Consider the following 27,149-nt stretch of genomic DNA (forward strand, 5'->3'; position numbering starts at 1 on the left):
TAGACAAGGATTATACTCAGCGAACTACCTCAGTAGGAATCGTGCACTGCTGGGAGGAAGGGAAGGGCTCGGGGCTCTGGCCCCGGGGCAAGGAGTTCTCAGGGTGGCAGCCAGCAAGGGGAAACTCCTCAGCAAACTCTAATTTATATGGAATGTGACATTCACGGTATGAAATAACCCCGTTGTCCAGCTTGGGTCAAGCACCCGGGTCTCGCTCCTCAGCCCCGCATCTGGGGAGCTTGAAAACACTGAGACCTTGAAACCCACCCCCCAGAGCTGGCTGTAAAGTAAATATTTTCACAGACTCAGATGCTAAAATCTCCTAAAAGTGCAGTTTTCCCCAGCGTTAGAAGAGACCCAAAATCCATCCTTTGTCACTTGGGCCAGGACACAGTAGAAAATCTGATTTCTCACAGAGCTTTCCCGTTCTCTGCCCTCTCTCCAGAGCGTCTCGTGTGCTGTTCAAGGAGGTCTACAGGGAGGATGGAGACCCAGCCAGCGGTGAACGGCCACGCTGCCCCCCTCTCGCACCAGGAGGACGTGCCGGGGGCAAACCACTCGTGCCAGGATATACGGCCTCACAAGCAGAGAGAAGCAGCCGGCGGGGATGTGACAGTGATGGATGCCTCCAGCCGGCCCTCGGAGGCAGCTGGCAGCATTGCTGGAGTGTATGTGGAGGCCTCCAAGAGGATAATGAGTTTTTATGATGCCACCAGAGAGCATCTCCTGAGTCTGGATTCAGCACTCTGTCTCCTGGAGGCCCAGGCAGCCATGGGCTTTATCGCCGACCCAGTGAAGAAGAGGCACGTCTCCGTGGCAGAAGCCGTGCAGCTGGGGCTGGTGGGGCTGGAGCTGAAGGAGAGGCTGCTCTCTGCAGAGAAAGCCGCTACAGGCTTTGTGGACCCCTACACAGAAGAGAAAATCTCCCTCTACCAGGCCATCCAGAAGGACCTGGTGGGAAGGGAGACAGGTACTCGGCTGCTGGAGGCCCAGATGGCAACCGGCGGCATCATTGACCCAGCCACTGGCTGCCGGCTGCCAGCAGACGTTGCCTGTGAGAGGGGGTATTTAGATGAAGAGATGACCCAGCTCCTCTCAGACCCCAGCAGTGAGGACAGCAAAGGGTTCCTCAACCCCAGCACTATGGAGAGGGTCACTTACATGGAGCTTCTAAAGAGGTGTGTGGTCGATCCAGCCTCAGGCTTCCTCCTCCTGCCCCTGCAAATCACATTCCTGGGGCTGGCTGGGAGGGTGAGCAGCAGGGACCTGCTGGACTCTGGCATCATCAGCCCTGAGACCTTCAGAGATCTCGAGGAAGGAAGAGTTTCTGCGCAGGAGGTAGCAGAGAACGACTCCATCCAGCAGTTCCTGCGTGGGACGAGGAGCGTGGCTGGCGTTGTCCTGCCTTCCAGTGAGCGGAAAAGCCTTTACCAGGCACTGAGAGAGCATCTCCTCGTGCCTGGTGCTGCTCTGATGCTCCTGCAAGTCCAGGCCTCCACCTGCAGCCTGACAGACCCCATAAAGAACAGAAGCTATTCAGTTGATGAGGCTGTCCGGGTCGGTCTCGTTGGCCCAGAGCTTCATGAGAAACTGTCTTCAGCTGAGAAGGCCATCACTGGATACAAGGACCCCTGCACTGGAGAAATGCTCTCTCTCTTCCAAGCCATCAGGAAGGGCTTTGTCCCCAAGGATCATGGCATTTGCCTTCTGGAGGCTCAGATGGCCACTGGGGGTATAATTGCTCCAGGCAGGCACCTCCGTGTCCCCACGGAGACAGCTTGCAAGTGGGGGTACCTGGATGAGGCCACGAGACAGCTCCTCTCCAGTCCTACTGATGACATGAAAGGGTTCTTTGACCCCGGCTCCAAGGAGAAGCTGACCTACGCAGCCCTGCTCAAGCGCTGCGTCACTGATCCCCACACGGGGCTCCTTCTGCTGCCACTTGGTGGAGAAAGTGGAGAAAGAGCCAAGGGAACCCCCCTCTTCTTTGACCATAGGACCCAAATGGCTCTGGAAAACACACGGGTACCCGTCGCTTTGGGTAAATTCAAGGGAAAGCCAGTGTCTCTCTGGAAACTCCTCTTTTCAGACTACATTCAGAGCGAGCAAAGAGCTGCCCTGGCCCAGCAGTACCTTGCTGGAACGCTCTCTACACAAGAGTTGGGTAAGGCAGTCAGCACCGCCATTGAGGAAATGGCTTCCACTGCCAATGTCACCTTTGAAGGCCTGAGGGACCGGGTGACAGCTGACCAGCTCCTGAGCTCCGAAATCATCAACAAAGATTTGTTTAAGAAGCTGAAGGAGGGAGAAACATCAGCCAAAGAAGTTGTCGGCATGGACACTGTCAAGAAGTACCTGCAAGGGACGGGTAGCATCGGTGGGCTCCTGCTTCCTGACTCCCAGGAGAAGATCAGCATCTACCAGGCAAAGCGGAAGGGACTGTTAAGACCAGGAACGTCACTGATCCTCCTGGAGGCACAGGCTGCGACCGGATTTGTCATTGACCCAGCTGCCAACAAAAGGTACTCTGTGGATGAGGCATTAAGAGCGAACGTCATTGGCCCAGATGTTTATGACAAGCTACTGACCGCAGAGAAATCAGTCACCGGCTACAGAGACCCCTACTCGGGGAACAAGATCTCCCTCTTCCAGGCCATGAAGAAGGAGCTCATCGTCAAGGAACATGCCATCCGCCTGCTGGAGGCCCAGATCGCCACTGGTGGCATCATTGACCCTGTCAACAGCCACCGCATCCCCGTGGAGGTGGCCTACAAGCGGGGCTACTTCGACAAGAAGATGAACTTAATCCTTTCCGATCCCAGTGATGACACCAAGGGCTTCTTTGACCCCAACACCCATGAGAACCTCACCTACCTGCAGCTGAAGGAGAAGTGCATCACAGAGCCCTCCACCGGGCTCTGCCTCCTTCCTCTGAACAGCAGGAAGCGCCAGTTTGTCGACGACACCACCAGACGGGTGTTCAGGGGGTCCTGGCTGCCTGTCAGGTTTGGGCGGTTACGGGGGGAGAAGGTCTCTGTGTGGGACCTGCTGAACTCCGAGTACTTCAGCGAGGGGAGGCGCCGGGAGATATTCAACCACTACCAGCTGAGGAAGCTCACCCTGGAGCAGATTCGCATCATGTTAGAGGAGGAAATGAAAAAATGGGCCCCCATCAAGTTCCCAGCCATGAGAGGCTGTGTCAGTGCCTACCACCTGATGGAAACTGGTGTCATCGACAAGGCCCTATTCGAGAAGGTGTTGGAGGGATCCGTCACACCAGAGGAAGTCCTGCACATGGACTCTGTCAGAAAGTACCTCTATGGCTCTGGCAGCATAGGGGGGATTGTACTCCAGCCATCGAACCAGAGGATAAGCATTTACGAGGCCATGAAGAAAAACATCATGGTTCCAGGAGTAGCCCTCCCACTACTAGAGGCCCAGGCTGCCACCGGCTTCATCATTGACCCGGTGAACAATCAGAAACTCTGTGTGGATGATGCCATCAAGGAGGGGGTCATTGGGCCCGAAGTCCACGAGAAGCTGCAGCATGCGGAAGGGGCTGTAACAGGCTACAAAGATCCTTTCACAGGCAAGAAGATCCCCCTCTTCCAGGCAATGAAGAAGGGCCTGATTGCTGACAAACAGGCCATGCAGCTGATGGAGGTGCAGATGGCTACTGGAGGCATCATTGATCCAACATGTGGCCACTATATCCCCGTGGAAGCTGCCCAGGAGCGAGGGTGCCTGGATGAGGACACAAACAAGGTTCTTTCTAAGGCCAGTGACAGCACCAGAGCTTTCTGTGTCCCAGACAGCAAGGAGACTGTCACCTACGCCGAGCTAATCAAGCGCTGCCAGAAGGATGAGGTCTCTGGCTTCCACCTGCTGCCTCTGCCACAGACAGCGGCTCCCACCTACACCGACGAGGAAATCCAACAGATTTTTAAGAAAACTGTGGTGAAGGAGAAAGGTGTCTCCCTGTGGGAGCTTATCCACGCTGGGTACTTCACTGAGGAGCAGAGGAGGGACTTTGTGGAGAGGTTCCGCTCGGAGGAAATGTCGCTGCAGCAGCTGGTAGCTCTTGTGCTCAGGCTGGTCGGGGAGATGGAGATGAAAGCCCGCTCCCAGATCACCTTGGAAGGCTTGCAGGGCAGCGTCCCTGCTGTCTGGCTGCTGGATGCTGGCATCATCACTGAGAAGACGTTTGAAGAACTGGCTCAGGGCATAAAAGCTCCCGAGGAAGTGGCTGCCATGGAGAGTGTGAAGAAGTACTTGCAGGGCACAGGCAACATTGCCGGGGTGTTTGTAGAGGCATCCAAAAGGAAGATGAGCTTTTACGATGCCATGAAGAACAATCTCCTCCTCCCTGGGGCTGCTGTGAGGCTGCTGGAAGCTCAGGCAGCCACAGGATATCTCACCAACCCCACAACAAGCCAGAGACTCAGCGTGAGGGAGGCTGTGAAAGCAGCCGTTGTGGGCGAAGAGCTCACCGAGAAGCTCCTTCTCGCAGAGAGGGCAGTGACTGGCTACACAGACCCCTACACCGGGAGCTCCATCTCCTTATGCCAAGCACTCAGGAAGGAGCTGATCCCCCTGGGAGATGCTGTTCCCTTGCTAGAGGCCCAGCTGGCCACAGGAGGGGTCATCGATCCCATTCACCACCTCCACCTTCCACTCCAGGCTGCGTGCAGGTACGGCTTCTACGACGAGGAGCTGAACCAAACCCTCTCTCAGCTGGATGACACCACCAGAATCTTTTTTGACCCAAACACAAAGGAGAACGTGACCTACCAGCAGCTGAAGGAAAGGTGCTTTCAGGAGGCTGAGTCAGGTCTCTGGCTCCTTCCACTCTCGGAGAATGCCATGTTCTGTGTGGATGAGCAAACCATGGAGGTGCTGAAATCTGTGACCGTTTGTGTCAACATAGGGCGATTCAAAGGACAGACAGTGTCAGTCTGGGACCTTCTCAACTCCGAGTACCTCTCCGACAGCAAGAGAAGGGAGCTGGTGCAAAAGTACAAGGATGAGAGTGCTGAAGTGCTGCACGAAATCATAGCAGTTGTCACCACGATCATTAAAGAGACCGAGACACAAGGCAAGAAGTTTGCATTCAAGGGCCTGCGGAAGAGAGTATCTGCCAGTGACCTCTTCCAGTCTCAGCTGATAGACAAAAAAACCCTCGATGAGCTCAACCAGGGGAAGAAAACTGTCAAAGAAGTCACTGAAATGGACTCTGTCCGCAGGTACCTGGAGGGCAGCAACTTCATAGCAGGGGTCCTCATACAGCCAAGCAATGAGAAGATGAGCATCTACCAAGCCATGAGGAAGGGCATCCTGAGGCCAGGGACAGCACTGGTGCTGCTGGAGGCGCAGGCTGCCACTGGCTATATCATCAACCCGGAGAAAAAACAGAAGTTTTCAGTAGAGGAAGCGTTAAAGGCAGGTCTAATTGGAGGAGAGATTTATGAAAAGCTGCTCTGTGCAGAAAAAGCCGTGACGGGCTACACCGACCCCTACACAAAAGCTCCAATGTCCCTGTTTGAAGCCATGAGCCAAGGACTGATTGTGAAGAGCCACGGCATCCGCCTGCTTGAGGCCCAGATCGCCACCGGTGGCATCATTGACCCCGTCCACAGCCACCGTATCCCCGTGGAGGTGGCCTACCAGCGTGGTTACTTCAACCAGGAGATGAACCAGATCCTCTCCGACCCCACTGACGACACCAAGGGCTTCTTTGACCCCAACACCCACGAGAACCTCACCTACCTGCAGCTCCTGGAGAGATGCGTCCAAGATTCCGAGACTGGGTTGTACATGCTACAAGTTGTAAAGGAAGGAGGAAAGTACTTCTACATTGATGAAGCTACGAAACAGGTTTTGCGCTCAAAGCCCCTTGAAGTGAAAGTTGGAAAGTTTAAGGACCAAACGGTTTCCGTCTGGGAAATTCTCTGCTCTCATTACATCTCTGAGCGGAAAAGGAAAGAACTGGTGATGCAGTACAAATGCAAAACCCTCACGCTGGAAGATCTTATAGCCCTCATCCTCAAAATAATCGAAGATACAGAGCAAAGAGCAGAAGCCCTCAAGCTTAAAGGACTCCGGGGGGATGTGTCGGTATCAGAACTGTTTAACTCCGAGATAATTGACAAGAAAACTCTAGATCAGCTGCAGGATGGGAGTCTCACGCTTGCCAGTCTCACAAAGAGGGACACCATCCAAAGGTACTTGGATGGCACTGGGTGCATTGCCGGAGTTCTACTCCCATCAAGGAAAGAGAAGATGAGCATCTACCATGCCCTGGAGAAGGGCCTCCTCACAGAGCAATGTGCACTGGGGCTGCTGGAGGCACAGGCTGCCACTGGTTTTCTCATTGACCCACTGAAAAACAAGAAGCTCTCTGTGGATGAGGCCGTGTCCTCCGGGCTGGTGGGTAGCAACTTGCACGAGAAACTCCTGTCAGCAGAGAAAGCTGTGACAGGATACACAGATCCTCACACAGGAAAGATAATATCCCTCTTCCAGGCCATGAGGCAGAAGATAACAGTCAAGGAGGATGCAATCCGCCTGCTGGAGGCCCAGCTGGCCACCGGCGGCATCATCGACCCCATCCACAGCCACCGCCTCCCTGTAGAGGTGGCCTACAAAAGGGGCTACTTGGATGATGACACATTTCTCCTACTTTCTGATCCAGATCATGGTAGCAAAGGTTTTATAGATCCAAACACTCATGAGAAAATCAGCTATAGCCAGCTCCTACAGAGATGTTCCAAAGACAGAGACACAGGGCTGTACCTGCTGCAGGTCATGGAGAAGCAAGATGACTATTTCTACATTGATGAGCAAACAAAAAATGCCCTCTTATCTACAAAGGTACAAGTGACTGTTGGAAAATACAAAGGACAGGAGTTATCTCTGTGGGAACTTCTCTGTTCTGAGTACATCACAGATGAGAAAAGAAAAGAACTGGTGAAAAAATATAAACGAGAATCCCATCACATTATACAAGGAATCATTGAAACAATACTAAATATCATTAAAGAAAAAGAAGAGGACAGAAGTGATGTCTGGTTCCGAGGACTCCGACAACAAATAACAGCCTCCGAACTCCTGAGTGCACAGATAATTACAGAAGAAACAATGGAAAAACTCAACGAAGGGAAAGAGACAGCCCAAGAAATAGCACAAACGGAAAGTGTGAGAAGATACCTTGAGGGAACTGGAAGCATTGCCGGTGTGCTCGTGCCCTCCAAGGTAGACCAAACCAAGATGGAGAAGATGAGTATCTACCAGGCCATGTGGAAGGGCATCCTAAGACCAGGGACAGCATTGGTGCTGCTGGAGGCCCAGGCTGCCACTGGCTTCATCATTGACCCCCTGGCCAACAAGAAGCTCTCCGTGGACGAGGCCATCTCCTGCGGGCTGGTGGGCAGCGAGCTACAAAAGAAACTTCTTTCTGCAGAGAGATCAGTCACAGGGTACTATCACCCAAGCACAGGACAAAAAATGTCGCTCTTCCAGGCCATGAAGAAGGAGCTCATCGTCAAGGAGCACGGCATCCGCCTGCTCGAGGCCCAGATCGCCACCGGCGGCATCATCGACCCCGTCCACAGCCACCGCCTCCCCGTGGAGGTGGCCTACCAGCGCGGCTACTTGGACCGGGAGATGAGCCACGTCCTCTCCGACCCCACCGACGACACCAAGGGCTTCTTCGACCCCAACACCCACGAGAACCTCACCTACCTGCAGCTCCTGCGCCGCTGCGTGCCCGACCCGGACACGGGGCTGCTCATGCTCCAGCTGATGGACAAGGGCTCCGTGCTCTACCAGCTGACCGAGGACGCCCGCAAAGCCCTGCAGGCCGCCCGCGTCACCCTCAGCGTGGGGCTCTTCCAGGGACAGAGCGTCACCCTCTGGGAGCTCCTCTTCTCCCGCTACGTGCCCGACCACCGGCGCCAGGACCTCCTCCGCAGCTACAAGGCGGGGACGCTCACCGTCTCAGAGATGATCACCCTCCTCACCGCCATCGTCACCGGGGCTGAGGGCCAGGGCCACGGCGCCCACCCACCACAGAAGCCCACGCAGCGGGAGGCCCCGCCGCCGCCGGCCCAGAACGGCGAGGCCGCGGGCTCCCGGCAGGAGCGGGAGCGGGAGCTGGAGCTGGAGCTGGAGCGGTCCCTCAAGGCCCACCACGTGGAGGTCTCAGCGGGAGGCTTCGAGGGCAGGAAGGTCTCCCTGTGGGAGCTCCTCTTCTCCCAGTACGTCTCCCAGGCAAAGAGGCAGGAGCTGCTGGGGCAGGTGCGCGCCGGGAGCCTGGCGCTGGACGAGCTGGCGCGGCTCCTCAGCGTGCTCATCCAGGAGGCGGTGGAGCGCAGCAGCAAGGTGAAGTTCACGGGCCTCAGGAGGCAGGTGACCGCCTCGGACCTGCTGGACTCGGGCATCATCGACAAGGACACGCTGGCCGACCTGGTGCAGGGCTCCAAGACGGTGCAGGAGGTGACGCAGATGGCCTCCGTCAAGCGCTACCTGGACGGCACGGGCTGCATCGCCGGCGTGCTGGTGCCCTCCAAAGCCGACCCCGCCACCATGGAGAAGATGAGCATCTACCAGGCCATGTGGAAGGGCATCCTGCGGCAGGGCACGGCCCTGGTGCTGCTGGAGGCGCAGGCTGCCACCGGCTTCCTCGTTGACCCCCTGGCCAACAAGAAGCTCTCCGTGGACGAGGCCGTCTCCTGCGGGCTGGTGGGCAGCGAGCTGCACGAGAAGCTCCTCTCGGCCGAGAGGGCCGTCACGGGCTACACCGACCCCTACACCGGCCAGCAGATCTCCCTCTTCCAGGCCATGAAGAAGGAGCTCATCGTCAAGGAGCACGGCATCCGCCTGCTCGAGGCCCAGATCGCCACCGGCGGCATCATCGACCCCGTCCACAGCCACCGCCTCCCCGTGGAGGTGGCCTACCAGCGCGGCTACTTGGACCGGGAGATGAGCCACGTCCTCTCCGACCCCACCGACGACACCAAGGGCTTCTTCGACCCCAACACCCACGAGAACCTCACCTACCTGCAGCTCCTGCGCCGCTGCGTGCCCGACCCGGACACGGGGCTGCTCATGCTCCAGCTGATGGACAAGGGCTCCGTGCTCTACCAGCTGACCGAGGACGCCCGCAAAGCCCTGCAGGCCGCCCGCGTCACCCTCAGCGTGGGGCTCTTCCAGGGACAGAGCGTCACCCTCTGGGAGCTCCTCTTCTCCCGCTACGTGCCCGACCACCGGCGCCAGGACCTCCTCCGCAGCTACAAGGCGGGGACGCTCACCGTCTCAGAGATGATCACCCTCCTCACCGCCATCGTCACCGGGGCTGAGGGCCAGGGCCACGGCGCCCACCCACCACAGAAGCCCACGCAGCGGGAGGCCCCGCCGCCGCCGGCCCAGAACGGCGAGGCCGCGGGCTCCCGGCAGGAGCGGGAGCGGGAGCTGGAGCTGGAGCTGGAGCGGTCCCTCAAGGCCCACCACGTGGAGGTCTCAGCGGGAGGCTTCGAGGGCAGGAAGGTCTCCCTGTGGGAGCTCCTCTTCTCCCAGTACGTCTCCCAGGCAAAGAGGCAGGAGCTGCTGGGGCAGGTGCGCGCCGGGAGCCTGGCGCTGGACGAGCTGGCGCGGCTCCTCAGCGTGCTCATCCAGGAGGCGGTGGAGCGCAGCAGCAAGGTGAAGTTCACGGGCCTCAGGAGGCAGGTGACCGCCTCGGACCTGCTGGACTCGGGCATCATCGACAAGGACACGCTGGCCGACCTGGTGCAGGGCTCCAAGACGGTGCAGGAGGTGACGCAGATGGCCTCCGTCAAGCGCTACCTGGACGGCACGGGCTGCATCGCCGGCGTGCTGGTGCCCTCCAAAGCCGACCCCGCCACCATGGAGAAGATGAGCATCTACCAGGCCATGTGGAAGGGCATCCTGCGGCAGGGCACGGCCCTGGTGCTGCTGGAGGCGCAGGCTGCCACCGGCTTCCTCGTTGACCCCCTGGCCAACAAGAAGCTCTCCGTGGACGAGGCCGTCTCCTGCGGGCTGGTGGGCAGCGAGCTGCACGAGAAGCTCCTCTCGGCCGAGAGGGCCGTCACGGGCTACACCGACCCCTACACCGGCCAGCAGATCTCCCTCTTCCAGGCCATGAAGAAGGAGCTCATCGTCAAGGAGCACGGCATCCGCCTGCTCGAGGCCCAGATCGCCACCGGCGGCATCATCGACCCCGTCCACAGCCACCGCCTCCCCGTGGAGGTGGCCTACCAGCGCGGCTACTTGGACCGGGAGATGAGCCACGTCCTCTCCGACCCCACCGACGACACCAAGGGCTTCTTCGACCCCAACACCCACGAGAACCTCACCTACCTGCAGCTCCTGCGCCGCTGCGTGCCCGACCCGGACACGGGGCTGCTCATGCTCCAGCTGATGGACAAGGGCTCCGTGCTCTACCAGCTGACCGAGGACGCCCGCAAAGCCCTGCAGGCCGCCCGCGTCACCCTCAGCGTGGGGCTCTTCCAGGGACAGAGCGTCACCCTCTGGGAGCTCCTCTTCTCCCGCTACGTGCCCGACCACCGGCGCCAGGACCTCCTCCGCAGCTACAAGGCGGGGACGCTCACCGTCTCAGAGATGATCACCCTCCTCACCGCCATCGTCACCGGGGCTTGGTCTTTATTTCCTTAATGTTTCTGGAAAATAATTGGAAAACCTTTCATGTATTTTTATTTGTACTGCATTGGCGAAGAATTCAGCTGTTGTGTATAATTCTGTTGCTGCTGGTCGTTTTCTTTCTTTTTTTGAATTGCATTTTTTAGACCTATTATTCCATTCAGAGAATTTCCTTATTTCTCTCTTTATTTGCGATACCCTCCCTTCATCAGGTAGAGCTTTTAAGTGACTCACCCAAGGGTTCTTTTTTAGCGTAATAAGCCCTTGTCTTCTGTGGTCTTTCAGGAACACAGCAATCAGCCTGGGTTATCTCAGGTCTTTTTTGTGAAATACGGTGTCCTCATTTTCCTCCTCCAGGCTTGACTGGCACTATGCCTTTTGTGGTGCATGAGGTGTAGTTAGAATGGTATTTTTATTCTCTTTCTAGTGTGTTTTGTTATGCATGAGGAACATTTTTTTCTTAGGTTTTCACTGCATTATTAGAGTTGCAGTTTTTCAAACCTGAATTTTGCCTGGAGAGTGTGTTTCCCCATAAGGGTGATCCCAGGGTGGTGTGAGGTCTTCCTGGAGTGGGATGCATCATCTGTGCTCACTCCTAATGCCTCAGCCTGTCCAGCTTTTTGGGAGGGTCTGGACTCCAGACCCCCTGTGTTTGGAGCTGTTTGGTCCCTCACTGACACGTACATTTAATTTGCTCACGTTTTCTCCTTCCCCTCCCTCCAGCTCTCCAAGGACCCTCCATAGAGAGTTCTGCTGTGGGCCCCACACAGGAGCCCAGACCCCGTGGGGGACATCGTTGTGCCATATCTCTTGTCCGTCCACCTGTGGTTGGCAGTGGCAGCCCCAATCCCTTCTGCGTAGGACCTCTGAGCTCCTTTCACCCTCCCGTGTCCCGAGCTGACTCGGCCAACGTGCCACGTTGCGGGAGAGCCGGCAGCCCCAGGACTGCTCTGCTGCAGAGTTCAGGGCTGAATAATTCTACCACTGCTTAATAGAAGGAAACTTGCTCTCCTTAAATGCATTGCCTTAAGCTATTTGCCTTCATTAACCCAGTAATGTCCTGGAAAATGGGGTTTTTGCCACAGCTTGTCAAGCTGATAGCCAGATGCAAGTAGAGATTAGCCATGGAACACCTTACCATAACCTGCCGCATAGCCCAGAGATTTGCATGGGCTCAAGAAGTGATGGGCCAAATTAAGGGCCTCAGAGGGGCCTCGGTGATTCGAGCTCCTGTGTCATTGAAGAAGCTTTGTAGAATCATGGAACTGTCTGGGTTGGGAGGGACCTTTCAGCTCCTGGAGTCCCACCATGGACCCACCACTGACCCGTGTCCCTCAGCACCACGTCTGCCCGGCTTTTCAATCCCTCCAGGGATGGCGGCTCCACCACTGCCCTGGGCAGCCTCTGCCAAGGTTTCACAACCCTTTCCAGGGAGGAATTTTCCCCAGTTTCCATCCCAACCCTCCCCTGTCCCAACTTGGGGCTGTTTCCTCTTGTTCCTTGGGAGAAGAGACCGACCCCCCCAGCTACACCCTCCTTTCAGGGAGCTGTAGAAAGCAATAAAGTCTCTCCTTAGTCGTCTTCCAGACTTTTGCTCTCTCCTGGAAGTGGTTTACAAAATGCTTTAGCCTATGCCTTTCACACATTCCTGTGTTCCTGCCCAAACCCCCTGCCCACTGACTGTTTCTTCTTCATCAGTCTCTACTTCCACATTTTTCAGCCTCCACTGAGCTTTTCCCTTCATCTCCAAGCGCCCCATTTCCCAGCTGCCTTGTTCCTCAGCTCATGCCTTGGGGACCCATCAATCCCTGTGGAGCGGGATGGACACTTGCAGCCCTCTAGTTCTGGTTTCACCCTTTCCAGGGTCCCTTTTCTGGTGATAAGCTCTTCCTGGCAGCTGCCCCATCTCTGTACTAAACCTGACTGCTGTAAGGCCAGTTCTTGATAGGATCTTTGGTCTTAAGCACCCAGCATAAACCATTTAACCAAACCTGACCAAAAACTCATGGCTTATTTTTTTATATATCTGTTAGTATATACAAGAGAGAAGGAACCAAGAGGAAAGCTCATAGTGTTCTGAAGTTCTCAGTCTCCTAGCCCTGATGCATCCTCTGCCAACAGTCTGCTCCTCAAAGCTCGGGTGTTGTCACCTTGTAGCTCTGGATACAAGAAAGAACCAAGATTTAATATATAGGACTGAGGAACAGGAATGTCTCCTCTTCAATGAAACACCATGGACTTCTTGGGGGGCATCTCACCAGGAGGACACCATGAATCAGAGGTGTACAAGGCACGGAGGGCAGAGGAGGGTGTGCTGGTGACAGCGTGGGGCTGTTATCAGGGAGCTTAGAGCTGGGGCAAAGTCACAAATGCATCAACACAACCCTGGACCCAAGTCCCAGCCATTTCAAGGTCAGAGAGTGTCTGTGCCCGGTCTGAGCCAGGCAGGAGAAAGGGCAGATCCTGAGCCGGGACGTAGAAGGGGCATAAAACCATAAATGACATGGGCAGGGCAAGCAGGGAACAGGTATTTGCTATTTTCCGTTAAGAACCACATTGCAGGAAAGATTTCTGTGGTCGCTGCTGGGATGTCACAGGGGAAAAAGCTGCAAATGCTCAGAGGAAAGGAGATACGAGAAAAAAATGAGCCCTTTTCTCAGGGCGGGGGTCACCAGAGGGACCCATGCTGAGAGCGGGGCCGTCCAACACGTGCAGCCATGGCCTGGGAAACGCTGCCAAGAGGGAAGGAGCAGATGGTGTTAAATTATTCAGCTTAACAAAGAGAAGCACCAGCTGCAGAAGCTGCAGGAAGAGCAAGCAGAGAGCAGGACCAATGCAGCAGACTCTGTCCCAGGCAGGTGAAGAGGGGCAGGTGGGGACAAGCCATCTCCATGTCCCAGCCCCAAGGTCCTGCCCTCCACCAGCAAGAATCCTAACTGATTCTGTGGTGTCTGCTCAGCAGCTGAGGCAGTAAATCAAATATTAAGGTTAGGGAGGGAAGACGTCCATGCCAGGATAACGCACACAGAATCATAGAATCATCTAGGTTGGAAGGGACCTTAAAGATCATATAGTCCAACGATCAACCTAACTCTGACAAAAAAAATAAATAAGAAATAAGCAATAAAAAAAATCACTAAACCATATTCCTGAGGACCATGTCAACCCATCTTCTGAACACCTCCAGGGATGGTGCCTCAACCACTCCCCTGGGCAGCCTACCCCAATGCTGGATAACCCTTTCCGTGAAGAAATTTTTCCTAGTAGTCAATCTAAACCTCCCCTGGTGCAACTTGAGGCCATTTCCCCTTGTCCTATCTCCTGTGACTTGGGAGACGAGATCGGCTCCTGCTTCTCTACACTCCCCTTCAAATCCCAGAATGATGTGAAGTTGGAAGGGACCTCTGGAGATCACCTCCTCCAACCCCCACCCAGAGCAGGGGCACCCAGAGCAGGTCCCACAGGGGGGTGGGAATGTCTCCAGAGAAGGAGACTCCAGCCCCTCTCTGGGCAGCCTCTGCCAGGGCTCTGCCACCCTCACCCCAAACAAGCTCCTCCTCATCTTGAGGTGGAACTTCCCATGTTCAAGTTTGCGCTCATTCCCCCTTGTCCTGTCACTGGACACCACTGGAAAAAGCTTGGCCCCATCCTCCTGACACCCACCCTTTTGTATTTATAGGCATTGATCAGACTCCCCCTCAGCCTTCTCTTCTCCAGACTGAACAGCCCCAAGTCCCTCAGTCTTTCCACCTTCTCAAGAGAGGTGGTCCATCATCATCTCTGTAACCCTGCACACAACCTGTGTCCATCCAGAGGCACCACAAAACACCCCCAGAGGAGACCAGGGCTGCAACCAGGACCTCAGAAGTGGCCCAGCCTTGGTGGCCAGTGGGGCTTCGGTGGTGCAAGGCAGTGGGGCTGGTGAGTACCTGATCCTCTGAGGGCATCTGGCCAAAGGAGGCACCAAGGAGAAGACACAGGGACAAACCCCATCAACAAAGGATAGGGGAGGCGAGTGGGAACAAAGGACACAGGAAGCAGCGGTGGGATCAAAGCTGGTGGGACCAAACCTGGTCGGTCTCATCAGTCGAGTGTGGGGCCAGAGGATGTTTGTTCTTTCCCTTGAGATGATAAGGGGAGGGCGGGAGGCAAACAGAGACATAAAACCTGACCAGACCAATTAGCGTTAACGAAGACAATAACCAGAAACAAACCTCATTGGCGGCACTAATTGGTGGGCTATTAGGGAACAGCAGGCACAGCTGGTGCCAATGTCACCCTGGGGGTCTCAGCATCAGCAGCTGGGGGGGGGAGGGCTCATCTCTCTGGATCTCGGGGGGTCCCACAGATCATGTCCCCAAAACCGGCTGCTGAGGGGGACCGAGGAGCTCCATGCCGGTGGCCAGAGCAGAGCTATGGGTCACAGCCCATGTGCCTGGGGGGGCGAGCATCTCCCCCATCCTGGTGGGGGGTGGGTTGTGTGTGCGTGTTCACCAGCAGCCTTTGAGCTGTACCAGAGGGTGAGCAGGGGACCCCTGGGCGAGGATCTGGGTGAGGGGGGCCAGGAGGACAGAGGGGCCGTGCTGGCACCTGGGGGGCTGGCAGCCTGCGCTGGCACTGGGGGGATCTGAGCCCATCAGCGTGTGTCCTTCCCCTGGCCGTGCCCAGGAGACTCTTCTGCTGGGGAGATGGGAAGCCAAGCGATAAACGAGTTCCTGGAAAGGGTGGCAGGAGGCAGTTGCCACCATGGCACTCCCCTGGCTTCTCCTCCTCCCCAGGTGGCCAGGCAGCCTGAAGCACCAGCCAGCCTCCCCGATCTGTTTCCCAGGAATCACGTGCCGGGGCGGGAGATGCTTGAGAGCTCCTTTCCCACAGAGATAGGGGTTGTGCAATCACATACCTCCAATCCAGAATAAAAAGGATTTTTGTCTTTTCTCTTTGTCCACGGTTGCCTGCCTGTGCCCCTCCCTTGGGTGCTGGCTCCTTGTGGTTTTTGAAAGAGGACATTTTTGTTATTCCTTCCTTCAAAAGTGCATTGATGGTGTGGCTCGGCCAGACGAGCACGGGCAGAGCAGGCGAGGTGGTGCCTGCAGTCCAGGTGACGCTCCCCCTCAGGTCCCACACGGCTGGGCAGGTCCATGGCGCATGGTTGGCCCTGTGCCCTGGGACACCTCTGCTCCGGGAACACCGGTGCACGAGCTCCACACCGTGGGGCCCGTCAGGCACAGGGACACCTGCTGATGGTGATTTTCTCTGGTTAATATTGTCCCCTGACACGTGGGGGAGCTGCCCCAGCATGGGTGTCCCTGGAGGGATGCCCCAGCACGAGGAATGCCCTCTCCTCCCCAGAGACCCCTGAACCCCCCAAGTGACCCAAACCCCTGGTACGGCTGCAGGGACCGGTTGGGAGGGAGTCATGTCAGCAGCCAAGTTCTGGCAGGGTCTCCCCAAATCAAATGCTGACAGAAAACAACACTCCCCAAATGCCTCGGTGCTGAAGCATCCCTGAGAAAGCCACCTCTCTGATGTGGTTCGTGGCTGCTGCAGCCAAGGACACCTACACCTTCCGGCAGGCGAGGCCGAGCCACCCGGCTGCAGATACCTGAACCCAGGTGTCTCCGTGCCCAGCTTCCTGGGAAGCTGCAGGACCAGCCGGTGAGTCACCCAGCACTGGGAGGACAGGGACATCGTAGAATTGTGTGAGTTGGAAGGGACCTTTCAGCTCCTGGAGTCCCACCATGGACCCAGCACTGACCAACACAAGGCCTTGTGGCCAGCAGAACTCTCCTGCAGCTGCTCACGCCAAGTGTCGGAGTTGGGCTGGTGCCAAGAGAATGGGGAATGTGCCCCGTGACATCCGTGTCACCGGGTAAGACGCTGATGATGCTCTCGTGTGGCAGACAGAGAGACGGGAGCCCTCCTCTCAGTCTCAGGTCCAGCTACGAGCCCCAGGAGCAGGGGGAAGGGATGGAGGCAGCACAGTCCCACAGGCCGGGCAGGGACACACGTACCCGTGACCATAACACACCAGGGAACAGCAGATTTGGGAAAGGGGCTGAGGATTCCAGCCCAAGCCCCCTTTCCCTCGGGAAGGCGTGCAGGCTCTGGAGTCACCCACGGGACACAGAAGTGGCCACCTGCCTGGAGATGCGCTTGTGGGCACCCTTCTTCATCCGCCCTTCTTGGGGGTGTGGCAGAGGAGCAGGGGAGTCCCAGGACCACGGAGGGCCAGGTTGTCCTGTGCCAGGGTGTGCAGCCCCCTTGGTGGCTCCAGGAGCTGGCACTGGGCTCACGGGCAGCGTCGTCCCAGTCCCCTGGGGAAATACCTCTGGGATGCAGGGCTGGGCACAGCACCATCTCCAAAAACCCATCCATCTCCAAAAAGCCTTTGTCAGTGCCTTAGAGAAGATGGTGAAAGCTTCAGGGCTGAAAAGAAAAAGTTTTGTCATGTCCCAGAAACAGGTTGAGGAGGGAGGGAAGTGAGGGATTAAATGCTTGGTCCTTATCAGGGGAGAGGGAGCCCAGTTCTCCACTAATGAGGGGACAATCTGGGAGTGGGGTTGACGTGTGGCACCAGCGTTTACACGTCACACAGCTCCATTCAAGCCAATTGGTGCCTGTGAGGGTAGGGCTGCCTGGAGACTTGCACGTGTCGGAGGAGGTGATGTTCAGGGGTGATGCTCAGGGCTGGGATGATGCTCAGGGTTGGGGTGATGCTCAGGTTGAGGTGACATTGAGGGCTGGGGTGATGCCCAGGGCTGGGGTGATGCTCAGGACTGAGGTAACATTCAGGGCTGGGGTGATGCTCAGGGCTGAGGTAACATTCAGGGCTGGGGTGACACTCAGGGCTGATTCACCTCATGTGATGTTTGTGCAGCCCAGGTCACCCCAGCTGCCCCAGGCAGCCAAGGGAGAGCAGGTCCCTGTGGCCGGTGGTTGCCCTCTGGACATGTCCTTCAGCAGACACGTGCAAGTGGTCAGAGGTGTCACACTCCGGGCTCTGCTGAGTGTGTTCTCCATGGCTATAACGGGACCTGGGCTCCCACTGTGGGGAGGTAAATCACAGCCTCTGCCTTGACAGAGGCAAAGTAACGCACCTTCAAGGGAAGCCACCAACCACCAGCACTTCAGAGGTGTCTAAACAAGCTGGGCCACCTCCAGATAGTGGCTCAGTGTCACCAGCACCGGAGTGTCCTGCTCGGCCATGGTCAGTGCCGTGCAGGACCCCTGGCACCCCCTCGCACCCTGCTCCCACCGAGCCTGCAGCCCAAAATAAGCTTTTGCTGCAGCCCAACCCACAGTGCAGAGCAATTAGCAGTAAATTGGTGGCATCAGTAACGAGCCAATGTGGCACAGGTTGAAAATAGATGTCACAGGCTTCTGAGGAGGGAGTAAAGACAACGGGAAAGGGTCCCATGCCCACCTTCATCCCCGGGAACAGGTGGACCTGCTGCCCAGGTGCGTTCCCCGGAGCCAAAATACGTGGGTGAGTCAGAGGGAAATTGCCTCCGTGTGCTGATCCAGCCCGGCGAGCACCCACGCAGCCAGGAATGTGCACCCCAAGCAGGACACCCCGGGGGAGGAAGGGCAGGGGCAGGTGGCACCTCCTCCTCCTCCTCCGCGCAGGGGCACCCTGCCACACACACCCCCTCGGGGATGGAGTCACGGCCCCACATGGGTACAATCTGTGCCTTGCACATACAGTGTCTCACGCTCACATGGTGTCACCCACACGCAGAGTCACGTGTGTGCAGGGGCACGGACACACGTGCAGGGCGATGGCAGCACAGACGTGGTGACAGATGGCTCTCAGCCACAGGGACCATCAACACCCAGACGCACACAGTATCTTCTCCCAAGGAACAGGTGATGGGACAAGAGGAAACAGCCCCAAGTTGGGCCAGGGGAGGGTTAGGATGGAGAGTGGGGAAAATTCCTTCCTGGAAAGGGCTGTGAAGCCTTGGCAGAGGCTGCCCAGGGCAGTGGTGGAGTCACCATCCGTGGAGGGATTGAAAAGCCGGGCAGACGTGGTGCTGAGGGACACGGGTCAGTGGTGGGTCGGTCAGTGCTGGGTCCATGGTTGGACTCCAGGAGCTGAAAGGTCCCTTCCAACCTGGATAATTCTAAGATTCTATGGTTCTGTCTGACCATGAATGACACCCCCCCTGGCTACACCCTCCTTTCAGGGAGTTGTAGAGAGCGATGGGGTCTCTCCTCAGCCCCCTTTTCTCCAGGCTGAACCCTCCCAGTTCCCTCAGCTGCTCCTCACAAGACTTGTGTACTCCAAAGGACAAGGGTCTTTGCTCCTGCTGAGCCCCTCAGCAGCCACCCTCCTGCAGTGGGACAGACCCAGCCTGTCCCTTGTCCCCTGGAATTTCAGCTGTGCTCCTGTCTCTCACCACAGGGCAGGGCCACGGTGTCCTCCCCAGGGGCGGGGAAGGGAAGGATTTAAATTGGATGCTTCCCTCAAAGGAGCTGCTCATCCTGGCTTGAGAGACAGCGGGAGGAGAAGGAGGAGGAGGAGGAAGAAGACCAGAGCCTGCAGGGAGCCAGCTGCCCTGGGGACCTGCCCAGCAGGTAGGACAGAGCCCATCCGGAGGGACCACCAGGGCTACCATGGGTTACCGGGGCCACCACACTGCTCCACTTGGGCATGGGACCCTCTGTGAAGATACCTGCAAGGAATGTGGTGACCTTGCCTCTACCCCAAAACCTAGTGCTCGGAGGGCAGCTGCTGGCACCCAGGGAATGGGTGGGCAGGAGGTCTCCAGGCAGGACTGGGTCCTTTCCAAGAAGGGACAAAGTGACAGGATGGCACCAGGGGTGGATGGAACTGCTGCTCCATGCGATGCGCTTTGTGTCCTGGACACCTGAGCTGTGCAGATGGGGACCTCGGGGTATGGGAGGGAAGGGACCAGGGCTGTGGGACCTGCCCGAGCCTGCAGGCAGCAGGACAGCACGGTGGGGTCTCAGCTGGATGCGAGGGGCAGGAGGCTGCGGGGCGAGCCCTGGGCTGGGGGGGGCTGATGCAATTTCACCCACTGGGGCTCAGGTGGGGCTTGTGACCACAGCACCACTGGGACACCCCTGCTCACTCTGGGCCACCTCTGCTCACTCCTGGACCCCCCCGGCTGCTCCTGGCCACACTGCTCACTCTGGGCCACCTCTGCTCACTCCTGGACCCCCCCGGCTGCTCCTGGCCACACTGCTCACTCTGGGCCACCTCTGCTCACTCCTGGCCACCCTGCTCACTCCAGGCTACCCTGCTCACTCCTGGCCACCCCTGCTTGCTCTGGAAAACCGCTTCCACCGGAGCCTCTTGGGCTGGGCTGCTGGGACAGCTTGAAAGGAGAGGCATCTCCTGCCCCGGGAGCTGCGTGTGCAGCCAAGCCCCAGCATCAGGAGCCCTGATTAGAGACCAGCTAATGATAGCTTGGGGTTGGGCAATGCCTTCGCAGTCTATGGGGTGTTTGCACGACATCCCTGTCCTACATAGGTGTCGCCGGCTGCAGGGTGTGACACGGCGCTCCGCTGCGTCCCGCACCCGGTGCCACCCGTGCCGGCAGCACAACCGGCCCATCATCACCTCCTGGGAGGGTTCAGGAGAAGAGGTTCTCCAGGGCTGGGGCCACAGGGTGGACCAGAGCCGCCAGCTGCCAAAGAGCCCAAAACCATGGGGAGGGTCCCCAGAGAGGCAGGGGCTGGTCTGTGACATGGGGATGAACCTCCTCCCATCACCATCCATCTGCACCAGCATCCGTCCGATATTTAAATGGATCAAAAGCAATGACTCAGAGACTTTTAGACCAGTTAGGTAAACAGTCGGGGAATTAAGCAGTGACCCCGATAATGAGTTAAGCATATCATTAATGTCAGTCACTGCTGTTTATGGGAAATGGGTGTTCCCAAAAAAATGTTTTGGGTTTTGTTTTTGCCGGTTTTACAAGACCGTGGCCTCGTCACCACGCAGTGCTGTGGAGGTGGAAGGTCTGCAGGGCCTCCAGAAGAGTCCAGGAAGCAGCGTGCGAGACCTCCCTCAGGGTTACTGCACAGACCCCAAACACGTCCAGCTCGTGAAACCCCCTGAGCTGAAAATAGTCAGGGGAGCGCTCAAAAAAAAGAAGGGGAACTATTATATACTTTATCCCATTCTTCATCCTCCCCCTGTTGTGCACTTACGGCTCTGGAGGGAAACAAGACGGGGCTACACAGCCCCAAGGTCTGACTCCGATGCCCGCTCGAGAGCACGGCTGCCTTCCCCTGAAACACTTCCTGGGGCACAACTGGCCTCTCGGTGATGGGTGCTGCATTCTCAGGGATGGGGGCACCCCCTGGATTGTGACCGGTCACATTGACCACAAAGTCCCTGCGGGAACGGGAGAGACCCCCGCGAGCAGCCACGTAGGGCAGGCTCCCTGGGGTACCTGCTCTTAGTCCATCACTACTCTCTAATTCTTATTTTTATATATATATAATGCTATCTACCCTTTAACCTGCACAACAATTAGCTGATAACAAAGACTGGCCATTCATGCCCTCCTGTGGCCCAGGAGCTAGAAGTTCTCAGTGAAAATACTGCAAAGTGTGATTAAACCCCAGGTCTCCATGCTGCAGAGGCGGACACCAGACCTGGACTCACAGACCTGACCACACGCGTCCATGGAGGTCTGCAGTGGCTACAGAGAGTGGTCCAGGGCAAGCAGAGGGCTGCATGCCAGGGGGCTCGGCCGGAGCATCGCTCTCCGCCAGCCTGTTCCTGGAGCAGTGTCCCTAAAAACCTGGAGAGAGCACCTGGGCTCTGCCGCAGACAGGGCGCTCGGGCAGACAGACCCTCACGTGGGCTCTGCTCTCGTCCCAGTTGCTGGCACTGGTTAGAATGGTCCCCGGGATGGTGTCTGGCACCAGCTGACTCGCCCTCCCATGGCCAATGCCCATGAGGTCTCCATGGGCCAGCAGCGGTGCCAGCACAGCAGTGGCAGCAGACCCTGGCTTTGGAGGACAGGAGGGTGTGAGGGGCTGGGGGCTCTGCCAGCCCAGTGGCCTCAGAACCAGCAGAGACCCAGGCACAGCCTGAGAGAAGGTCTCTGCCCGCCCAGACCCACGGCTGTGCATGGACCTGACCAGCCATTGATCTGTCGCTGAGGCCATTCCCGTGTCCTGTGTCACGCCAGGGTGGTGCAAGGAGAGAGATCTCCACCACCCTCCTGGCCTGCCCATGGCCAGCACGAAGGCAGGCAGGACGGTGGCCTCAGCTGGCACCTCCCTGCAGCCGGATAGTCGCTGGTGGCAGTCACATCAGGAAGTCACTGCTGCTTCTGGGCACCACCTCTGCTTGTTGAATGGCCACCAGCTGCATCTGCCAGCCCCAGGGTGGCACGGGAGCCCGTGCTGAGGGGAAAAGGGAGGTGAGCAGTGGCTGTGCTGCCTGCTGGCCCCCCGTGACATCAGCCCAAAGGCCAGCAGTGGTTGTGTCACCCAGGAACAGAAGAGGAAGGTGGTGGAGGCCACAGGTTTGAGGAGAGAGCTCACTGCTCTGCCAAGCGCGTGTCTGTCACTAGACCTGCCGTTGTGTGACATGGCCCTCAAACCCCTCTGCCCGAAGCAAAGACACCGTCCGGGCTGTCACTGCTGCTTCCAGAGAGCTCGGGAGGGAGCTGGACGAGGGCATCTCTTGGCCCTGAGGCTGCTGCTGGGAGAAGGGACAGCGGGAATGCCCCAGACCCCACTCCCCACTTCTCGTTGGGTTCCCACTGTCCATCCGGGGAGATGTCTTTCTTCACACACACCATGGAAACCGCACAAGAACCTATGTCTTAACAAGTCGTTTCTTTCTCTCTCTCCAGACACACACGGTGCCCCACGGCAGCAGGACTGTTCCCCAGAGACAAGGCAGAGGATGAGCGGAGCTCCTCAGAACAACAAGTCAAGCAACAGCATGGGCAGTGACCCGCTTGGACACAAAGACATGGGTGAGGGTGGGAGTAATTTCATTGCTGGAGTCTTCATCCAGGCGAAGAAAAAGAAGATGAGTATCTATGATGCCATGATGAGGGGGCTCCTGACGCCAGGTACAGCCCTGGTGCTGCTGGAGGCACAGGCTGCTTCAGGGTTCCTCACCGACCCCGTGAGGAATGAGAAGCTGTCGGTGAAGGCAGCGCTGAGCGCGGGACTCATAGGCAGGGATTTTTATGAGAAGCTGCTGTCAGCAGAGGGAGCAGTGACAGGGTACACAGAGCCCTACACAGGACACAAGATCTCCCTCTTCCAGGCCATGAAGAAAGAGTTCATCGTCAAGGAGCACGCTACCCGCCTGCTGGAGGCCCAGATCGCCACCGGCGGCATCATCGACCCGGTGAATGGCCACCGCCTGCCTGTGGAGGTGGCCTACCAGCGGGGCTTCTTTGACCAGGAGATGTGCCAGTTTCTTTCTAACCCCAAGAATCAAACAAGAAGTTGCTTTGACCCCAACACCCACGAGAACCTCACCTACCTGCAGCTCCTGCGCCGCTGCGTGCCCGACCCGGACACGGGGCTGCTCATGCTCCAGCTGATGGACAAGGGCTCCGTGCTCTACCAGCTGACCGAGGACGCCCGCAAAGCCCTGCAGGCCGCCCGCGTCACCCTCAGCGTGGGGCTCTTCCAGGGACAGAGCGTCACCCTCTGGGAGCTCCTCTTCTCCCGCTACGTGCCCGACCACCAGAGAGAGGAACTGCTGAGGAAATACAAGGCAGGGATGGTGACCATCCCAGAGATGATCACCCTCCTCACCACCATTGTCACTGGGGCAGAAATGGAAAAGGAGGATCTGAGCTCCTCCACAGTTATTCCCAACAACAAGGTGGGAGGATCACAACCCGTTCAGGGGACGCACTCCCAGGAGCAGCAGTTGAGGAAGTCCTTAAAGTCTGTGACCATCTATGTCACCACTGGTGAATTCCAGGGGCAAAAAGTTTCCTTGTTGGATCTGCTCTTTTCCAAATACATCCCCCAAGAGAAGCGGCAGGAGCTGCTGGAGCTGTACAGAGCAGGGATCCTGACCACAGGACAGGTGGCTACGGTGGTCACCAACATCATGAACAGAACAGAGGCTGCAAATGCCGCGCTCACAGCAAATGCCAGAAGTCCACACAAGGTGGTGACAAGGACAGAGGACAACGAAGCTGATTTTTCAGCACAAGATGCACAGCTAGATAACATCTTGAAGTCTACCACCATTGACGTGCCAGCTGGTGAGTTCCAGGGGAGACAGGTCTCTGTGTGGGACCTGCTCTTCTCTGACTACATCTCTGAGGAGAAAAGGCAGGAGCTCCTAGAGCTGTACCGTGAAAGGCTATTAGCTCTGGAGCAGATGATAACTGTTGTCACCACTCTCGTTAAGAAAAAAGAATCTACAGGCAGGAAATTCCTGATTGCAGCCAAGGCTTCTAACAAGGACACTGTGTCAGCAGCAGGAGAGAAGGATGATGACTCCACCAAAGAAGAACCATGGGAAAAAGCCTTGAAAACCACAGTTGTCGACATGGAGGTTGGGGACTTTCGTGGCCACAAGGTCTCTGTGTGGGAGCTGCTCCACTCCAAGTACATCCCTGAGGAGAACAGAAAGGAGCTCCTGGAGCTGTACCGGGGAGGAGTGTTGACCCTCGAGCAGGTAAAAATGGTTGTCAGCACCATTGTAACCAAGGCAGAAGCAGCGAGGGCAGAGCAATTGGCAAATGCGAGTAGTCCACGGGCAGAGACAACGCTTGCAGAAGCTGAGGACACCCACCTGCTGGAGGACAGGACTTGGGAAGAGACCCTGAAGTCCACCATGGTAGAGATGGCAATAGATGAGTTCCAGGGAAGGCAGGTCTCTGTGTGGGACCTGCTCTTCTCTGACTACATCTCTGAGGAGAAAAGGCAGGAGCTCCTAGAGCTGTACCGTGAAAGGCTATTAGCTCTGGAGCAGATGATAACTGTTGTCACCACTCTCGTTAAGAAAAAAGAATCTACAGGCAGGAAATTCCTGATTGCAGCCAAGGCTTCTAACAAGGACACTGTGTCAGCAGCAGGAGAGAAGGATGATGACTCCACCAAAGAAGAACCATGGGAAAAAGCCTTGAAAACCACAGTTGTCGACATGGAGGTTGGGGACTTTCGTGGCCACAAGGTCTCTGTGTGGGAGCTGCTCCACTCCAAGTACATCCCTGAGGAGAACAGAAAGGAGCTCCTGGAGCTGTACCGGGGAGGAGTGTTGACCCTCGAGCAGGTAAAAATGGTTGTCAGCACCATTGTAACCAAGGCAGAAGCAGCGAGGGCAGAGCAATTGGCAAATGCGAGTAGTCCACGGGCAGAGACAACGCTTGCAGAAGCTGAGGACACCCACCTGCTGGAGGACAGGACTTGGGAAGAGAACCTAAAGTCCACCATGGTAGAGATGGCAATAGATGAGTTCCAGGGAAGGCAGGTCTCTGTGTGGGACCTGCTCTTCTCTGACTACATCTCTGAGGAGAAAAGGCAGGAGCTCCTGGAGCTGTACCGTGCGGGGACACTGCCCTTGGAGCGGTTAATAATTGTTGTCACCACTCTCGTTAAGAAAAAAGAATCTACAGGCAGGAAATTCCTGATTGCAGCCAAGGCTTCTAACAAGGACACTGTGTCAGCAGCAGGAGAGAAGGATGATGACTCCACCAAAGAAGAACCATGGGAAAAAGCCTTGAAAACCACAGTTGTCGACATGGAGTTTGGGGACTTTCGCGGCCACAAGGTCTCTGTGTGGGAGCTGCTCCACTCCAAGTACATCCCTGAGGAGAACAGAAAGGAGCTCCTGGAGCTGTACCAGGCAGGAGAGTTAACCCTCGAGCAGGTGAAAATGGTTGTCAGCACCATTGTAACCAAGGCAGAAGCAGCGAGGGCAGAGCAATTGGCAAATGCGAGTAGTCCACGGGCAGAGACAACGCTTGCAGAAGCTGAGGACACCCACCTGCTGGAGGACAGGACTTGGGAAGAGACCCTGAAGTCCACCATGGTAGAGATGGCAATAGATGAGTTCCAGGGAAGGCAGGTCTCTGTGTGGGACCTGCTCTTCTCTGACTACATCTCTGAGGAGAAAAGGCAGGAGCTCCTGGAGCTGTACCGTGCGGGGACACTGCCCTTGGAGCGGTTAATAATTGTTGTCACCACTCTCGTTAAGAAAAAAGAATCTACAGGCAGGAAATTCCTGATTGCAGCCAAGGCTTCTAACAAGGACACTGTGTCAGCAGCAGGAGAGAAGGATGATGACTCCACCAAAGAAGAACCATGGGAAAAAGCCTTGAAAACCACAGTTGTCGACATGGAGTTTGGGGACTTTCGCGGCCACAAGGTCTCTGTGTGGGAGCTGCTCCACTCCAAGTACATCCCTGAGGAGAACAGAAAGGAGCTCCTGGAGCTGTACCAGGCAGGAGAGTTAACCCTCGAGCAGGTGAAAATGGTTGTCAGCACCATTGTAACCAAGGCAGAAGCAGCGAGGGCAGAGCAATTGGCAAATGCGAGTAGTCCACGGGCAGAGACAACGCTTGCAGAAGCTGAGGACACCCACCTGCTGGAGGACAGGACTTGGGAAGAGACCCTGAAGTCCACCATGGTAGAGATGGCAATAGATGAGTTCCAGGGAAGGCAGGTCTCTGTGTGGGACCTGCTCTTCTCCAGGTATGTCCCTGAGGAGAAAAGGCAGGAGCTCCTGGAGCTGTACCGTGCGGGGACACTCACCCTTCAGGAGCTGGTGGCCACCACCACCAGCACTGCTACCAACAGCAACGAAGGGCACCTTGCAACCCTCCCCCAGCAGACGGTGGATCTCCTCCAGTCCGAGGGCTCCTACATTACTTTTGGCCCATTCCAGGAGCAGAGGGTGTCAGTGTGGGAGCTCCTCTCCAACAAGCAAGTCTCTGAGTACAAACGAGAGGCACATCTCGACACCTACGGCACGGGAGGGCTGACGGTGAACAAGATCACCATCACCACCACCGTCATCACGGGCCCACACCGAAAGAAGAGACTCCACCAGGACCACTAGCACCACCCAGCCCAGAAGAGGAGCGAGGTGTCTCCTGGGGCAGGCGTGGCCTGGGTGCTCGGGAGAGTTTGCCTCCCCCATAACTTAATTACGGGCAGGAAAGAGGGGTGACAACCCTGTGTGTGGAACGGGGCGGGTGCCTGGTTAAAGTCCTTGCTGTCTCAACTGCTGCCATGCTGAGGTGTCTTTTCCCCAAGAGGCCTCTCCTGGAGGGGTCCTGGGGAGGGTCCAGGGAGGGCTCTGACTGCAGCGTTCCCACAAAAAACAGGGGAATGCGGGGCCGGCACCCGAGTCGGGTGGGCTGGGGACAGTCAGGAATGGGACTGGGGAGGGGCTCCAAAAGGTTCTGGTGCACACAGGGTGCTGTGCCTCAGCCCCACCAGCCCTGACTGGGGATCCTACAGGTGTAGGATCACCCAGTGTGTTGGGTTGGAAGGGACCT

At 57.0% G+C, this 27,149-nt stretch overlaps 1 protein-coding gene across 1 annotated transcript; it reads left to right on the top strand.

Annotated features, from left to right (window-relative positions):
* The first annotated feature begins 492 nt into the window (after window positions 1-492).
* Window positions 493-27,149, top strand: EPPK1 (epiplakin 1). Its single transcript, XM_014945704.1, has 3 exons — window positions 493-10,673; window positions 20,171-20,271; window positions 22,518-27,149. The coding sequence occupies exons 1-3, from the start codon at window positions 619-621 to the stop codon at window positions 26,705-26,707; spliced, it is 14,346 nt and encodes a 4,781-aa protein (XP_014801190.1). The 5' UTR covers window positions 493-618; the 3' UTR covers window positions 26,708-27,149.

Source organism: Calidris pugnax, unplaced genomic scaffold, assembly GCF_001431845.1.
Source record: "Calidris pugnax isolate Ruff unplaced genomic scaffold, ASM143184v1 scaffold160, whole genome shotgun sequence".
NCBI classification, from domain to species: Eukaryota; Metazoa; Chordata; class Aves; order Charadriiformes; family Scolopacidae; genus Calidris; species Calidris pugnax.

Bases quoted from the DNA above. Each gene is read 5' to 3' on its own strand.
- EPPK1 (XM_014945704.1), top strand. From the start codon at position 619: ATGGATGCCTCCAGCCGGCCCTCGGAGGCAGCTGGCAGCATTGCTGGA. The intron at 10,674-20,170 runs GTCTTTATTTCC...TGTCCTACATAG, and splicing joins GCCATCGTCACCGGGGCTTG to GTGTCGCCGGCTGCAGGGTG. The intron at 20,272-22,517 runs GTTCAGGAGAAG...CTCTCTCTCCAG, and splicing joins CATCATCACCTCCTGGGAGG to ACACACACGGTGCCCCACGG.